Source organism: Arachis duranensis, chromosome 4, assembly GCF_000817695.3.
Source record: "Arachis duranensis cultivar V14167 chromosome 4, aradu.V14167.gnm2.J7QH, whole genome shotgun sequence".
Lineage (NCBI taxonomy): Eukaryota > Viridiplantae > Streptophyta > Magnoliopsida > Fabales > Fabaceae > Arachis > Arachis duranensis.
In genome coordinates, this window is record NC_029775.3 from 118,090,357 (window position 1) to 118,109,105 (window position 18,749).

An 18,749-nucleotide genomic window follows, 5' to 3' on the forward strand; every position below is an offset into this window, starting at 1 on the left:
AGATTCTCTTTGCTGTAGCTTCAATATGCTGCTTTCGAATTCGCAAAATAGTAAAAGTTGTTCGAGATGATTCATTCTTCTATCTATTTTCTTTTTGTTGCTATCTTATGTGGTATAGTGGAGGAAGCGGAAGGGATACTGGTTGCGATTGTGCAGCAGTCAGTGGAGTTCGCCGTGTGCTACTTAGAGAAATCTGGGTTCGATGACGATGATAACGAGTTAGGACTTGTTCAGGTACGTATGGCTTTACTTTGCAAATGTAGCTTTCAGCTGATGTTCCGGGGTCTGCAAGTTTTGATGAAATTAGTGTTTATTAGATTTCAAGTTAATTGCCAGCAAGAATGGCTGAACTAATTTAACCGTTTTTTCGTCAGCCTCCCCCTCCCTTTTTCTCGCTGTAGAATTCTATTTCATTAATTCTCCTTTATTGGTTATTTGACGATTTATTACATAATTATCTAATGACTTAGCAAAATTGTGATTTTGGAGATGCACACTCAATATATTATGAAAGCTTTTGCATTTTAAAGATCTAATAGATTCAACTAAGTGTTTCCAATACAAATTAGAAAATAAAATATAGACAGAAGAGATTGGATGCTGCAACACAAGGGAGAGCCTACCCCTCAAAACTGATTACATGTGCATTTTAGAATTGGACTGCATAGATGGGGCACCCAATGCTTTACCATTTGTTTTGTTTTGTTTTTTCCTTTTTTCGGGGGATACTAATGAAGGGGATTCCTCTATTTTTGGTTAGAGTTTTTCCGCGGAAACAGGTAAGATATGTTAACAATTATGAAATTGATAGCTAAATAATTTTAAAAATGGAAAAAATAAATTTCGGCCAAAAAGCATTAATTTAATAGTTTGAACTGCTTACTTACAGGCAACATGATCGATTTTGGACATATTCCATCTGTATATTTAATATTTCTTACATTTCCTATACCAATGCACAATCTCTAGTTTCCATTTAGAACAACGAACACTATGCTGTAGCTTAAATTGATGGGACTTAGTGTCTTAACATGTGCTCTATTTTACTAGTCTGGTGGTTTGTTTTTGTGCTTCTCATTTTGTGTAACATTTGCAGAACATAATGCATCTTTTAGAGATAGCTTTGGTTGATGAGATGAATATCTTAGCGGACGTATCACAACCAGCAAGTGCCTTGGTAGATCTGTTGCCAATTGTTGATGATTGTAGTGGATATGTCATGGATGATCACAGAAAATGCCATCTAGAAGGTATCATGTTAATGCCCAAGGATCACTCTGTTGTTTTCACATGGTATTTCTGCTCATAGTTGTTCCAATAAACTAACCACATGCTTATATTTTCACGTTTTTGAATATGCAAAAGGCTTCAGATGCTCAAAGGAAGAAAAATCGATGGAGTGGCTTCTAAAGACTTTAGCTTCTGAACCTGTGTTCCACGATAGGAATGAATCTGGATCCAGTGAACTGACTGATTATCAACATCTCAGTAGTTTTGTTTTTTTATGCCAGCATTCGGCAGTTGTCCATGGAAAATGCACTCCACGCTTGATCTTGCTGTGCAGTAAACTAGCTAAAATCAATGATGTTTCTGATGATAAGGAAGTAGGCCAGAATTTTAGGAAGAGACTGTCTCTCATTTTGAGGATATTAAAGATCCTTGGAAGTCTCATAAAGGATGTTTTGTATGTAGAATATGATGCATCATTGGTGAGGGCTATTGCCTCATTTGCTGATACTTTGTCTAATTTGTTTAGAGTTAAACATGAGTTTGTGAATACATATGCTATCATTGAGGGAAGTCTTGAGAGCATTATTTTAATGGTCGTGGAAGAGTTTCTTCACAATGTGCAGGTTATTTTTGGTAGTAGCAGTATTGTGCAGAATATTGAAGCTTGTATTATAGCATCTATGTTGGAGAGTTTGGATTCTTCTTTTTGGACATATGATAAGTCTGCAACAAATTTGAAACCCCCTTTATCATACTTCCCCCGGTTTGTTCTTTACATGTTAAAACTCATCAACGATTTGAAGAGACAAAGGCAGCAGGTTTCTTTTGATTGGAAAGACTTCAATGTAGAACTCTTTAGCAGTTCCACTGACTCGCAAAATAGCTCCCCTTCATGCCGTGTCTATCAAGAGTCAGTTCCTCTGCTGAAGCACTACACATTTGAAGAGCTTTTGAAGCTTATATTTCCTGCATCAAGCCTATGGATTGGCAACTTGATGCAACTTGCTTTGTTCCTTCACTCTGAAGGGTTGAAGTTAAAGCCAAAAATTGAAAGGTCATGTTCTAGTTTTTCAAAAGTTGCCGGAGCATCTGAACAAGAAAATGCAGTATGCCATGAAGATGAGGCCCTTTTTGGAGATCTTTTCTCTGAGACTGCACGTTCTGTTGGGTCTACAGATGGATGTGAACAACCTGGTACTGCTTCAGTTTCTAGCACCAACTATCAGAATTTCCCAATTCAAGCTGCCATAGAACTTTTGAACTTTCTTAAAACGTGCATCTTTTCTCCTGAATGGAGTCCTTCTCTTTATGAGGATGCCTGCAAAAAGCTCAGTACTGCAGACATGGATATTTTGCTTTCCTTACTCAATTGTCAGGGTTGTTGTTCTGAAGAAAATGTGTCTGATACTTCTACTCCCTCTCACGAAGGCAGAAGGATCGGGCATGTCCATGAGCTTTGCTTTGATATTTTGCACAATGTTCTCACAAACCATGCTTTGAATGATTTCCTTGAAGACTATCTTTTGGAGAAGATGCTTACTGTTGAAAATGGTGCCTTCAGTTATAATGATCGGATGCTGACCTTGCTCACTCACACTTTGTTTTGTAGTGTTGGTTCTGCTGGTAGTAAGCTGAGAAACAAGATTTGTGAAGGATATGCTTCCTTTGTTTGTGAGAAAGTGAAGTCTGTTTCTAGGAAATGCCCAAGTATTGATGACCTTGTTGGAACTCTTCCCTCGTTGTTTCACATTGAGGTAGTTCTCATGGCATTTCACTTGTCTTCTGAACTAGAAAAGGCAACAATGGCGAACTTAATCTTTTCAAACCTCCAAGAAGTTGCTAAGCAGGTACTGGATTTGAACAGTTCGCTGTTAACATGTTGGGCTTTGGTGGTGTCAAGACTGATCCTAGTTCTACGTCATATGATATTTCATCAACAGAAATGTCCGTCATCATTGCTTGTTGATGTGCGGTCTAAGTTAAGGGAAGCAACGCTATCTGCATCATCTATTCCGAATAAGATGAATGATCACCTCTCATCTTGGTCATTAACTGCACTAAGAAATGTTGCTGGTGGATTGCTTGGACAGGACATGAATGTGAGTAGCTTGATTGGTCAACTAATTGATGTTTCTAGATCTTCTGGTTCACTTGGTAGAGATGACTTGGCAATCGACATTTTAAATTTGAATTGGAAGGACATACATGTTACTTTTTCACAGATTTTGGGATTTTGGGGACAGAAAATGGCTGCTACTGTGGAGGATTTAATTGTTGAACGATATATTTTCACCCTTTGTTGGGATATTCCTTATGTAGTTTCTGAAGCAGACCATTCAGTTCCATCTTGGAGTAGCGACAACTCTGTGGATCTGTCCAATATGTTGCAGAAGGTACCGAAGAATTAGGTTGGGATTTCCTCAGAACTGGAATGTGGTTATCTCTAGTGCTCTCCTTCACTCATGTTGGCATCTTGGGATATTGCATGGACAAAGCGATTTCAGTACAGGGCCTTGGCTGGACTGAGAATGCTTTTGGGGAAGAGAAATATGTTGAACTGGCTGGGAGCATGATTTCCTCCCTGGTGGAGTCTGGTAAATTTGCATGTCTAATAAGCGCGCTCTCATCTTTGTTGGACAAGTACTTGCAAGCCCATCAGAAAGCTTTTCTTGGTAGCCTTAGTTACCAACAAAAGCCGGCTTCTGATTTTTCACCATTCTTGCTCATGAAACATACTGGAATTGACAAAAGCCTGCAGGATGAGCTGCTTGAGAGGAGTGGCTGTAATGAAGGTGAGCTTCAGTCTGTCGTTGGCCTCATACCACAGTTGGATGCTGCTGTTGATAAAAAAGCTTCAGGAGTTCTTCCTAAGGCCTACTGGGAGTGCATGTTGCATGGCTTTCCTTGTCATCTTTCTACTCCTAGTGCTACTTTGCTTTCTTGTGCTCTTAGCATAAGAGGAATTATCTGTGTCCTAGATGGGTTGTTTAGAATAACAGCAGGGAGAAAGGTTGATTTGGACATCGAAGTTCTTGGGCAAATTCTTGATGCTGTAATGATTATCAAGTATGATAGGATATTTGAAAGTGTTCATGGGAAATGTGATGCTGTTTATCAAATCATAGGTGCAGAACTGGAATGGTCAAGTTATGCTGACTTAATTCTAATGAAGCAAATGGAAGGGTTTCTGAAAGACATTAATTCTAGGGGAGAAGGTCATGACAGTGTCCAAGAATGGATAATCTGCAGAATTATTGAGATATTGAGTGGAACTAGAAAAGACCCTTCAAAGTCTGCTGTTTTTCACTTTTATCTTGGTATTGAAAATGTGCCTGGACAGATCAGTAGGCATTTGCAATTGCATAATGGTGACTGTTTAGTGCTAATTGATTCGCTGGATACCTGTTACTCTGAATCTGTGAATGTGAAGGTTCTCGATTTCTTTGTGGATCATTTATCTGGAGAGCAATTTCCTGATCTCAAGCTGAGAATACAAAGGAAATTCCTTGGAAGAGATGTACATATGGTGTCTAAGTGGTTGGAGAAGAGGCTCTTAGGAAGCATAATAAAATTAGATACTGGCATCTGTGCAAAGGGGACCTCCATTTCTCTACGGGAATCAACAATGAATTTTATTCTGTGCCTTCTGTCACCAACCTCAGAACAATCCAAAGAGTTGCAACATCATATTTTTAATTCTTTGCTGCTGTCACTTGATGCTGCTTTTTTGCAATTTGATATACTTGCAGCAAAATCATATTTTAGTTTCATTGTTCAGATTTCAAGAGGAGAGTCATTAATGAAACAGCTTTTGAAGAGGACTGTTGTGTTGATGGATAAACTGGTAGGCAATGAAAATTTGCTTCCAGGATTGAAGTTTCTATTTGGCTTTATTGAAATTGTCTTAAGTGACTGTAAATCTGGTAAAATTTCACTTCAAAGAACAACTAAAAAGTGTTCATCTAGCAGTAGTCTTGGGATAGGTCATGTGTCTGCCCGACCAGTTGGATCCAGAAAGGACTCGGACACATTTATTCTTTCTGCCAATCAAGAAGGGGGATCAACGTCGCTTGAATGTGATGCAACTTCTGTTGACGAGGACGAGGATGATGCAACTTCTGATGGGGAGGTTCTGAGCATAGATAAGGAAGATGAAGAGGATGCTAGTAGTGAAAGGGCCCTTGCCTCTAAAGTTTGCACCTTCACTTCTAGTGGCAGCAATTTCATGGAGCAGCATTGGTACTTCTGCTATACATGTGACCTAACCGTATCAAAAGGCTGCTGTTCAGTCTGTGCAAAGGTGTGTCATCGGGGTCATCGTGTTGTCTATTCACGCTCAAGCCGGTTCTTTTGTGATTGCGGAGCTGGGGGTGTTAGAGGTAGCAGTTGTCAGTGCCTGAAACCTCGGAAATTCACTGGAGACAGCGGTGCACCTGTTCGTGGCTCTAACGCTTTTCAGTCATTTCTACCCTTTTCCGAGGATGGAGATCAGCTGCCAGATAGTGATTCGGAATTTGAAGACGACAACAGTTCAGATATTGATAACTCGCTTAGGTTATCTATACCAAAAGAGCTTCAAGAAGATATTCCGTCATTAATGGAGGAACTTGATGTTGAAAGTCATGTGCTTAATCTTTGCTCCTCTTTGATGCAACTTATAATTAGCAGACGAGAGTCTCACCATTCTAAGGATAAGAAAATCAGTTTGGGTGAAGACAAGGTGATTTCTCATGGTGTAGATCTCCTGCAATTGAAGAAAGCATATAAAGGTGGATCTCTTGATCTTAAGATAAAGGTTGATTATTCAAATGCCAAGGAGCTTAAATCCCATCTGGCGAGTGGTTCTCTCGTGAAGTCTTTGCTGAGTGTTAGTGTACGAGGTCGACTTGCTGTTGGCGAAGGTGATAAAGTTGCTATATATGATGTTGGACAGTTAATTGGTCAAGCCACCATTTCACCTGTGACTGCTGACAAGACTAATCTGAAACCTCTTTCCAAAAACATTGTTCGCTTTGAAATCGTACAACTGGTGTTCAATCCTGTTGTTGAGAATTATCTGGTTGTAGCTGGTTATGAGGATTGCCAGGTTCTTACGTTGAATCATCGTGGAGAAGTGATTGACCGGCTGGCCATTGAACTTGCTTTACAAGGGGCATATATTAGACGGGTGGATTGGGTTCCTGGCTCACAGGTTCAATTGATGGTTGTGACCAACAGATTTGTCAAGATATATGATCTGTCCCTAGACAATATCAGTCCAATGCACTACTTTACTTTGTCAAATGACACGATTGTGGATGCCATTCTTTATCCAGCTTCTCAAGGAAGAATGTTTCTTATAGTTCTTTCAGAAAATGGATACATTTTCAGGTTAGAGTTGCCAGTCAAAGGAAATGTTGGGTCTATGCCACTGAAAGAACATGTGCAACTTCTGGGAAAGGAAATTCATTCAAAGGGATCATCATTGTATTTCTCTTCAACTTATAAGCTACTCTTCATATCTTTTCAAGATGGTACCACATTGATAGGTCGGCCCAGCTCTGATGCATCCTCCATTGTTGAGTTGTCTTCTGTGTATGAAGAGTTAGAAAGTAAGCTGCGGCCTGCTGGAGTACATCATTGGAAAGAACTTCTGGCGGGCAGTGGATTGTTTGTATGCTTGTCAACTGTGAAATCCAATACTGCACTTGCCGTGTCAATGGGGGAATGTGAAATACTTGCACAGAGTATGCGGCACTCTATGGGTTCCACCTCACCTATAGTCGGTATGACTGCATACAAGCCGCTGTTGAAAGATAAAATACACTGCTTTGTCTTACATGATGATGGTAGCCTTCAAATATATTCACATGCTCCAGCAGGTGCTGATGCTGGTGCGATTGCAGCATCTGAAAAAGTTAAGAAACTGGGTTCTGGTATCCTCAATAAAGCCTATGCGGGTACAAATCCTGAATTTCCTCTTGATTTCTTTGAGAAGACTGTGTGCATTACACCGGATGTGAAACTGGGTGGTGATGCCATTAGAAATGGAGATTTTGAAGGAGCTAAACAGAGCTTGGTGAATGAGGATGGTTTTCTTGAAAGTCCGAGCCCTGCAGGTTTTAAGGTAATAACTACTTATTTTGAATTACTGTTTTTTCAGTGAGAATCTTTTATTGGCCGGGCTTGGCTGCTACTCTAAGTAGCTTTGTTTTAGTGTTTGTTTTGTGGCATGCTTTGTTTTATATTGTTTAAATTATTTTTTATGTAGTTATTTTAGAATAGACATAACAATGCTGTGGACTAGATTATGTATACTGTTGTAAATGGTCTAGATTTTGCATGATATTTTGGTGTTATTCTTTGTAACTAAATCTTCCTGAAGGTGACGTGTTCCTCATGTCCCAAGTTTTAATGATATTCTTGAAAATGTGTGGATTCTTGTAGTGTAGAGTGTGTGTCTCTGACATGCAATTATAGATGTGTATTTTTGTGTCTGAAATCTTAGATCTTGATGCCGTCTTTTCATTTTAAGTTGTCTTCTTTAGCTTTAAGGTATAAGATTATGAGGTGCTTTTTCTAGGTCTCAAGTTTATTCCAAGTTATGAATACTTCTTGGAATTTGTTTTCCGTAATTGCATGGCTTCTCTTACTTTTGTGCATGATAAGGGAAATGGGAAAATGTATGGCATGGTAAAAAATGATTCAAGCTAGTAGGTTCTTTTATTATATTTTGTGCTTATAAATTTTTTATCTCTCTGTTTCAAACTATTACATGGTGGCAATCGGTTATTTGCAATCATATTAATTGCTTTTGATGTTCTGTTCGTCTTTCAATAGTGATTGTTCCTAAAGTTTCTCTTTTATATGCATTTTCACAGATATCTGTCTTCAATTCAAACCCTGATATAGTCATGGTTGGTCTTCGAGTTCATGTTGGTAACACATCAGCAAGTCACATACCTTCTAGTATTTCTATCTTCCAGAGGGTTACTAAATTAGATGAAGGAATGAGGTCCTGGTATGATATTCCATTTACTGTTGCCGAGTCGCTGCTTGCTGATGAAGAATTTACAATCTCAGTTGGGCCAACCTTTAATGGCTCTACACTTCCCAGAATAGACTCACTTGAAGTTTATGGCCGAGCTAAGGATGAATTTGGTTGGAAGGAGAAAATGGATGCAGTTTTGGATATGGAAGCAAGAGTACTTGGGTCACATTCAGCAGTTGCTGGATCCGGGAAGAAGCGCCGTTCAATGCAGTCTGCTCCCATTCAGGAGCAGGTACTAGGAGATGGGCTTAAGCTAATTGCCAAGTTTTATTCATCATGTAGGCAACAGAGTTGCTCAAGGCTGGAAGAAGCAAAGGCAGAGCTAGGCAAACTCAAGTGTAGGCAATTACTTGAAACAATATTTGAGAGTGATCGGGAGCCAATACTGCAGGCTTCAGCTTCTTGTGTATTACAGGCCATTTTCCCCAAGAAAGAGTTATACCACCAAGTAATATCTACTTTCTCTTGCTTCTATATACTGAATGAGTTTGTTCATTCATGTTGATGTATCTGGACTCTTCTTTGATTAGGTTAAAGATACAATGAGGCTTCTTGGAGTAGTGAAATCATCTTCATTACTATCATCAAAGCTTGGGATTGGTGGTTCTGTGGGAAGTTGGATCATTGAAGAGTTCACTACCCAGTTGCGTGCAGTTTGTAAGATTGCATTGCAACGCCGTTCTAATTTGGCAACATTTCTGGAGACAAATGGTATTGTCCTGTTCTTCTGATTGACTTCCACCTTCCCCTTTCTTGGGATCCTGCTTGAGGATCTTTCACATTGCAAGACATTAGACATTAATATCTAGCTGTTGACTTTTTACGCAATAAGTTTACTAGGACATTATATATTTTCTTTTCAAGTGGTACATTTGTATGATAATACATCACTGCCATTGAATTGCTGCGACTGAACTGGTGGATTAACAATAGGAGAAGAACGAGAGAATAAATTTATCCTTTGTAGTTCAGTTCTGTTGAAATTTGATGCAGTTATGTGCTCCCTCATCATTTAAGCTTACTCTTGCAATTTTTTTTACTTCGATTCTATGTGTTTCACGTTTTAATGTTAGAATATTCTGGATATATCTCGCTAATCTTTCCAGGATCAGAAGATATATCTAGAATCCTCCTACTGGAACGATTGAAGACACTGGTGTTGCTATAAATCAGGAAAAATAGAATGGTCTTGCCTGTTGTAAGTGTTCGTTTTCTATTTGTTATTGTTCTAATATTATGCTGCTGCTGGTGTAGGATCAGAAGTGGTGGATGCACTAATGCAAGTTCTATGGGGAATTTTGGATTTTGAGCAGCCTGACACACAAACCATGAACAACATTGTTATGTCTGCAGTTGAACTTATTTATTGCTATGCTGAATGCTTGGCTCTGCATGGAAATGATGCAGGAGTGCGCTCTGTGGCACCTGCTGTTGTATTACTCAAGAAGCTTCTCTTTTCGTCCAACGACATCATTGTTAAGGATCTGATACATTTCTTTTTCAGTTTGGCCATATCTTCAAGATTGCTTCAGGTCCCTTTTCCTAAGCAGACGATGTTAGCCACAGATGATGTCAATGAGAGTGTAGCATCGGTTCCTGGCCCTGTTGATACAAGTAGTGGAAATAACCCAGTCATGATAGAAGAAGACACTATTACCTCATCTGTTCAATACTGTTGTGATGGCTGCTCTACTGTGCCTATACTCAGGCGAAGATGGCATTGTACTGTCTGTCCTGATTTTGACTTGTGTGAGGCTTGCTATGAAGTACTAGATGCAGACAGACTTCCTCCACCACATTCTAGAGATCACTCGATGACAGCAATTCCAATTGAGGTGGATTCAGTTGGGGATGGCAATGAATTTCACTTTGCATCGGATGACGTTACTGACCCAAATCTGCTAGCCGTATCTGCTGAGAGAACTGTGCAGAATTCTCCATCAATTCATGTCTTGGAACCCAGTGATTCTGGAGAATTTGCTGCTTCCTTGACCGATCCTGTCTCAATTTCTGCTTCAAAACGGGAGATAAATTCCTTACTTCTCTCTGAGCTTCTGGAACAACTGAAAGGGTGGATGGATACAACATCAGGAATCCAAGCAATACCTGTTATGCAGCTTTTCTACAGGTTGTCATCTGCTGTGGGTGGACCTTTTATAGGCAGCTCAAAGCCAGATAGCCTAGATTTAGAGAAACTAATCAAGTGGTTTTTGGATGAGATAAATCTTGATAGGCCATTCGCAGCGAGAACTCGATCATCATTTGGTGAAGTGGCAATATTGGTCTTCATGTTTTTCACATTGATGCTTCGTAACTGGCATCAACCTGGTAGTGATGGTTCCATGCCAAGACAGAGTGGAGCTGTGGATATGCATGATAAGAATGTAATTGATTTTCCATCAACTGCTTCAACTACAGCTAAGACTTCAGCAGATGAGCAAGAGAAGAATGATTTTGCAACACAGCTTCTTCGAGCCTGTGATTCTCTTAGGCAGCAAGCTTTTGTAAATTATCTGATGGATATATTGCAGCAGCTTGTACATGTTTTCAAATCTCCTGTTAATAATGATGTGCATAATAATCTTGGGCCTGGTTGTGGGGCTCTGCTCACAGTACGTAGAGATTTACCAGCTGGTAACTTCTCACCATTCTTTTCTGATTCATATGCCAAGGCACATCGAGCGGATATTTTTATGGATTACCATAGGCTCTTGTTAGAGAATGCTTTCCGACTGGTGTATACCCTTGTTCGGCCCGAAAAGCATGACAAAACCGGGGAAAAAGAAAAGGTACACAAGCTGTCATATGGTAAGGATTTAAAGCTAGATGGGTATCAGGATGTTCTCTGCAGTTACATTAATAATCCTCATACAAATTTTGTGAGAAGATATGCCAGGAGGCTTTTCCTGCACCTCTGTGGGAGCAAGTCTCACTATTATAGCGTGCGGGACTCGTGGCAGTTCTCCAGTGAAGTGAAGAGACTCTATAAACATGTAAACAAGTCTGGTGGCTTCCAAAATAACCCTATCCCTTACGAAAGAAGTGTCAAGATTGTGAAGTGTCTTTCCACTATGGCAGAAGTAGCAGCTGCACGTCCTCGGAACTGGCAGAAATACTGTTTAAGGCATGGAGATATTCTATCATTCCTGATGAATGGAATATTTTATTTCAGTGAAGAGTCTGTTATTCAGACTCTTAAACTTCTCAATTTTGCCTTCTACACAGGAAAGGATGTTGGTCATACTTCACAAAAGACAGAGTATGGAGACATAAGTTCAAATAAATCAGGCATCACATCTCAAGAATCAAAGAAGAAGAAGAAAGGTGAAGATGGAGCTGAATCTGGTTCAGAGAAGTCGTATTTGGATATGGAAGCTGCAGTGGAGGTCTTTACTGACAAGAGTGGCAATATCTTAAAGCAGTTCATAGATTGTTTCCTTTTGGAATGGAATTCAAGCACTGTTCGGGCAGAGGCAAAATCCGTATTATATGGTGCTTGGCATCATGCCAAATCAATGTTCAAAGAAACTTTGCTAACAGCCCTCTTGCAGAAAGTTAAGTTTCTCCCAATGTATGGCCAGAACATTGTAGAGTTCACAGAACTTGTGACTTGGTTGCTTGGAAGATCCCCTGATACTAGTTCAAAACACCAGATTTCTGAAATTGTGGACCGATCATTGACTCCTGATGTAATTAAGTGCATCTTTGAGACACTCCATTCACAGAATGAGTTGTTAGCTAACCATCCAAATTCTCGCATTTATAATACTTTGAGTGGCTTGGTTGAGTTTGATGGATACTATCTTGAGAGTGAACCTTGTGTTGCCTGCAGCTCTCCTGAAGTTCCTTACAGCAGGATGAAGCTGGAATCTCTAAAATCTGAAACAAAGTTCACTGATAACCGTATCATAGTGAAATGCACTGGTAGCTACACAATTCAGACTGTGATAATGAATGTTCATGATGCCAGAAAGTCAAAATCAGTGAAGGTTTTGAATCTATACTATAATAACAGGCCAGTTGCTGACTTGTCAGAGTTGAAAAATAACTGGTCTTTGTGGAAGCGTGCAAAAAGCTGTCATCTTGCTTTCAATCAGACTGAACTTAAAGTGGAATTTCCCATTCCCATTACAGCTTGCAACTTTATGATTGAATTAGATTCCTTCTATGAAAATCTTCAGGCATTGTCTCTTGAGCCATTGCAGTGCCCGCGTTGTAGTCGTCCTGTCACTGATAAGCATGGTATATGTGGCAATTGTCATGAAAATGCTTATCAATGCAGGCAATGTCGCAATATCAATTATGAGAATTTGGATTCCTTTTTATGCAACGAGTGTGGATACAGCAAATATGGGCGGTTTGAGTTTAATTTCATGGCAAAACCCAGTTTTACATTTGATAACATGGAGAATGATGAAGATATGAAGAAGGGGCTAGCAGCAATAGAGTCCGAGTCAGAGAATGCTCATAGGCGATACCAGCAACTTTTGGGCTTCAAAAAGCCCTTGCTTAAAATTGTATCAAGCATTGGTGACAGTGAAATAGACTCGCAACAAAAGGATTCTGTGCAGCAAATGATGGTGTCTTTACCCGGACCATCTTGTAAAATCAATAGGAAAGTTGCTCTTCTTGGGGTGCTCTATGGTGAGAAGTGCAAAGCAGCTTTTGATTCTGTCAGCAAAAGTGTCCAGACACTGCAAGGGCTACGCAAGGTGCTGATGAATTATCTGCACCAAAAGCATTCTGATAATAGTGTGGCTTCAAGATTTGTGGTTTCTAGAACACCAAATAATTGTTATGGGTGCGCAACAACATTTGTGACACAATGCCTAGAATTGTTACAGGTGTTGGCAAAGCATCCAAATTCTAAGAAACAACTTGTTTCAGCCGGTATTTTGTCCGAGTTATTTGAGAATAACATTCATCAAGGTCCTAAAGCTGCTCGTGTACAAGCAAGGGCTGTACTTTGTTCTTTATCTGAAGGTGACGTGAATGCAGTAAGTGAATTGAACAGTCTGATACAAAAGAAAGTATTGTACTGCCTTGAGCATCATCGCTCGATGGACATTGCTGTGACTACACGTGAGGAGTTGCTATTACTTTCTGAGGTGTGTTCTTCAGCTGATGAGTTCTGGGAATCCAGGCTACGTGTTGTTTTTCAGTTACTGTTTTCTTCCATCAAGTTAGGTGCCAAGCATCCTGCCATCTCTGAGCACGTCATTCTTCCATGTCTGAGAATCATATCTCAGGCATGTACCCCCCCAAAGCCTGAGACACTAGACAAAGAGCAAGGCCTTGCAAAGTCTACTGTAAAGGTAAAGGATGAGAGTAATAAAAATGTATCAGGATCCTTGACTGGTGCTGTCTCTGTCAGTGGGACCAAAACATTGCCAGACTCCTCTGAAAGAAATTGGGACGTGACACCTAAGGCTCAAGATATCCAGTTGTTGAGCTATTCTGAGTGGGAGAGGGGAGCTTCTTATCTTGATTTTGTTAGAAGGCAATATAAAGTATCACAGGCAGTCAAAGGTATTGGCCAGAGGTCACGACCCCAAAGGCATGACTATCTGGCACTTAAATATGCTCTACGGTGGAAGCGTCGCACTGGTAAAGTAGCTAAAAGTGACTTATCGGTGTTTGAGTTGGGATCATGGGTCAAAGAGCTTGTTCTGAGTGCCTGTTCTCAATCCATTAGATCAGAGATGTGTATGTTGATAAGCTTGCTTTGCTCTCAAAGTTCATCCAGACAATATCGGTTGCTGAACCTAGTGGTTTCTTTGTTACCTGCAACACTTTTTGCTGGAGAAAGTGCGGCAGAATATTTTGAGTTACTATTCAAGATGATAGAGTCAGAGGATGCTCGTTTATTTTTTACTGTTCAGGGTTGTTTGCGTACAATCTGTACTCTAATTACCCAAGAAGTGAGTAATGTTGAGTCTTTGGAAAGGAGTCTACATATTGATATATCTCAGGGTTTTATCCTTCATAAACTCATCGAGCTTCTTGGAAAATTTTTTGAGGTTCCAAACGTCAGATCCAGGTATGATTGCTATTTGAATATTTTTAGTTAAAATATAACTGTCATGAATCACTTACCTCAAAAGTTAAGATATTAAGTGGAGGATATATATATATATATATGTGTGTATATATGAAGACACCTTTCATACAAGAGCTTATTGTGAATATAAGTGCACTCTGCCTTTTTGAAATTCAGCTTTTTATAAGAATAAGGTGGCAATGATCAAACTCTCAACCATTTGGTTATGGAGGGCTTTGAACCATGTTAAACTGTCTCTCCCCTAATGCTTATGCTGTCATATAAAGGAATATGGGTATATTTTCTAATTAATAATTAATTATCCTTAGTAAAGAAAGGATTGAATTATTTTCATTGAACGCTTTCTTTCTTAAAGTGTGAAGAGGATGTGGCAATTTACCTGTAACATTTTGTTTTTGAATCTTCTCATTAATCTAGATCTTTATTACAGATTCATGCGAGACAACTTACTTTCTGAAATTCTTGAAGCCCTTATTGTAATTCGAGGTTTGATAGTTCAAAAGACAAAGTTGATTAGTGATTGCAATCGGCTCTTGAAAGATCTTTTGGATAGCCTCCTGCTAGAAAGCAGTGACAACAAGCGACAATTCATTAGGGCCTGCATCAATGGTTTGCAAATACACGGGGAAGAGAGAAAGGGGCGTACCTGTTTGGTATGGATGGATTTTATTTTTCATTTCTCTAACCATTATAGCTTGTTTCCTCTAATCACTTCGGGCAATTTTCTGTACAAGTTTACAACAAAGTTTCAATTTGGTTACAAATAAAGTTATTTCAAACTTATTCTGATCTATTCCTTCATTTGCAGTTTATATTGGAGCAGCTTTGCAACCTGATCTGCCCCTCCAAACCTGAGCCTGTATATTTGTTGGTCCTAAACAAGGCGCATACCCAAGAAGAGTTTATCAGGGGATCAATGACTAAGAATCCGTATTCCAGTTCTGAAATTGGGCCATTAATGCGTGATGTTAAGAACAAGATTTGCCATCAGTTGGATTTGTTAGGCCTTCTTGAGGATGACTATGGAATGGAGTTGCTAGTTGCTGGGAATATCATCTCTCTTGATTTGAGCATAGCCCAAGTCTATGAGCAAGTCTGGAAGAAGTCAAGTCAGTCTTCTAATGTGGCCAATTCCAACTTGTTGTCCCCAAATGCTGCCACCTCATCTAGAGAATGCCCACCTATGACAGTGACTTATCGACTTCAGGTTTGTTGCATTTGTTGAATATCTGATTCCCTCATTTATCACACTTTTTGGTTGAATTTATTATAATTTTTATGATAACGATTTTCAGGGATTGGATGGTGAAGCAACTGAGCCTATGATTAAAGAGTTGGAGGAGGATAGAGAGGAGTCTCTGGATCCAGAGGTCGAATTTGCCATAGCAGGTGCTGTTCGGGAATGTGGTGGACTGGAGATATTATTGGGCATGATTCAGGTTGAGAGGATTATGTTCTTTTGTATTACTTCAAAGAAAACTGATGTGGTTTGCCTAGCTTATTCATTTGTTTTTGGTTGAACTCCTATTGGCAGCAAGATTGATAATATAACTAACTCTCTTTTCCATTAATGTACAGCGTCTGCGAGATGATTTCAAGGCCAATCAGGAGCAATTGGTAGCAGTTCTTAATCTTCTTATGTACTGCTGCAAAATTAGAGAAAACAGACGAGCCTTGTTAAAGCTAGGTGCTTTAGGTTTACTTCTTGAGACGGCAAGGCGAGCTTTCTCAGTTGATGCCATGGAGCCAGCTGAAGGCATACTTTTAATTGTTGAAAGCCTGACATTAGAAGCAAATGAAAGTGACAATATTAGCATCACACAGGGTGGACTAACTGTCACTAATGAAGAATCTGGTACAGGTGAACAAGCCAAAAAGATAGTTCTTATGTTCTTGGAGAGATTATCGCATCCATCAGGCCTCAAGAAATCAAACAAACAACAGAGGAACACAGAGATGGTTGCTCGAATATTGCCTTACTTGACTTATGGGGAACCTGCTGCAATGGAAGCTCTTATCCAGCATTTTAGTCCTTATTTACAGGATTGGGGTGCATTTGACCATGTGCAGAAACAATATTTGAACAATCCAAAGGATGATAATGTTGCTCAGAAAGCCGCAAAGCAGAGGTTTACACTGGAAAATTTTGTTAGGGTTTCAGAGTCACTAAAGACAAGCTCCTGTGGAGAGAGATTAAAGGGCATGATCCTAGAGAAGGGTATAACTAAAGCTGCAATGAGACATTTGAAAGACAGTTTTCCTGATGTGGGGCAAGCTGGATTTAAGAATAAGGATGAATGGGCACAGGGTTTAACACTACCATCTGTCCCTCTTATATTGTCTATGTTGAGAGGTTTGTCAATGGGGCATCTACTTACCCAAATATGTATCGATGAAGAAGGTATCCTACCCTTGTTGCATGCCTTGGAAGGGGTTTCAGGAGAAAATGAAATCGGGGCAAGGGCTGAAAATTTGTTGGACACTTTATCTAACAAGGAGGGTAAAGGAGATGGATTCTTAGAGGAGAAGGTTAGTAAGTTGCGACATGCGACTAGGGATGAAATGAGGCGCCGGGCTTTGCGCAAGAGAGAGGAGTTGCTTCAGGTATTTTACATTCTAAGAGTTCAATTTACCAAAGGTTGATTATACTACTACAGCAGTGTTAATGCTATTGATAGAGTTAAAATTTCCATATTTGTCCCGTGCTGAATCGTATTACTTTCTCATCCGATAACAGGGCCTTGGGATGCGTCAAGAGCTGTCTCCAGATGGAGGTGAGCGCATTCTTGTTGCCCGGCCTCTTCTTGAAGGTTTAGAAGATGTCCAGGAGGAGGAGGATGGATTGGCATGCATGGTATGCCGGGAAGGATATACTTTAAGACCCACTGATTTGCTGGGCGCTTACTCATATAGTAAGCGTGTGAATCTAGGCGTAGGTGCTTCTGGCAGTGCTCGTGGTGAATGTGTTTACACTACTGTAAGTTACTTCAATATTATTCATTTCCAGTGCCATCAAGAGGCCAAAAGAGCAGATGCTGGCTTGAGGAATCCTAAGAAAGAGTGGGATGGGGCAATGCTCAGAAACAACGAATCTCTCTGTAATTCTTTATTCCCTGTCCGAGGTCCATCTGTTCCACTCTCACAGTATGTGCGATATGTCGACCAGTACTGGGACAATCTTAATGCTCTTGGGCGTGCTGATGGAAGTAGACTTCGCCTGTTAACGTACGACATTGTTCTGGTATGTTATTCAGCTTCATCATTGTCTTCCTTTTTGTTACCAAACGATAAGGTTTGACGGACGAAGATTTAAAGGGAAAAACCTCTTAAAGAATGTTGTTTATGATAGATGTGAATGATTGGTTCATTTAGATAACCTGTTTAACGGGGTCAAACATTTTCTTATAAGGATGTAAACGTATTTTTACACTAATTTCATTATATAACTTTTACGTATGTTCATGTTATTTCCTCCTTTTTGTAGATGTTAGCTCGATTTGCAACAGGGGCATCATTCAGTGCAGATAGCCGCGGTGGCGGACAGGAAAGCAATTCTCGGTTCCTTCCGTTCATGATTCAAATGGCACGCCATCTCCTTGATCAAGGAAGCTCCTCACAACGACGGACCATGGCCAGGGCTGTATCAGCATATCTAACCTCTTCCACGTCAGAGACAAGACCCTCTTCTCCACCTGGCACTCAATCTGCGTTGGGGACAGAAGAAACTGTCCAATTCATGATGGTGAACTCGCTCCTCTCGGAGTCTTACGAGTCTTGGAGGCAGCACCGCCGTGCTTTCCTGCAGCGTGGAATCTACCATGCATATCTGCAGCACACGCATGGTCGGTCAACAACTCGTCCAGCATCATCTGTATCAGCTTCTGCGGAAACTGGAAGCATGGACCAAAGCACCACAGCGGAATCAGAACAGAAACAGAATGATGATCTTTTGTCGATCATTCGTCCAATGCTTGTTTACACAGGCTTGATTGAGCAGCTGCAGCATTTCTTCAAGGTCAAGAAGTTGGCGAGCACGGCACCCATGAAGACTGAAGGCCCGTCATCGGCAGAAGGGGAGGATGAAAGTAGCAACTTGGAAGGCTGGGAAGTGTTGATGAAAGAACGGTTATTGAATGTGAAAGAGCTTCTCGGGTTCCCCAAGGAGATGCTGTCCTGGCTTGATGAGATTAATTCTGCCGATGATCTGCAAGAGGCTTTTGACATAGTCGGCGTTCTAGCGGACGTGTTGTCCGGCGGGTTCACTCGGTGTGAAGACTTTGTTATGGCTGCAATTAATGCAGGCAAAAGCTGAAGAAATTTTCATTTCCCTTTTGAGGTTGAAGATATAAACCCTCGTTAATGTAGAACGCTTGTGTACTATTAATATTCTTGTTACAACGCTGAAGCTGATGGAAATTGAAAGAGAAT

General features: G+C 40.2%; 1 protein-coding gene across 1 annotated transcript in view; it reads left to right on the top strand.

Moving 5' to 3' along the window:
* LOC107486562 (auxin transport protein BIG) overlaps positions 1–18,748 on the top strand; it is a 19,395-nt gene extending 647 nt beyond the window's left edge. The window contains 13 exon segments of the mRNA XM_016107115.3: positions 119–234; positions 1,097–1,250; positions 1,366–3,615; positions 3,618–7,336; positions 8,091–8,708; positions 8,791–8,971; positions 9,515–14,300; positions 14,752–14,974; positions 15,130–15,528; positions 15,617–15,760; positions 15,900–16,925; positions 17,059–17,562; positions 17,806–18,748. Of these exon segments, the coding sequence (XP_015962601.2) occupies positions 119–234; positions 1,097–1,250; positions 1,366–3,615; positions 3,618–7,336; positions 8,091–8,708; positions 8,791–8,971; positions 9,515–14,300; positions 14,752–14,974; positions 15,130–15,528; positions 15,617–15,760; positions 15,900–16,925; positions 17,059–17,562; positions 17,806–18,633 (14,948 nt within the window). The 3' untranslated portion in view covers positions 18,634–18,748.
* Position 18,749: the final 1 nt, after the last annotated feature.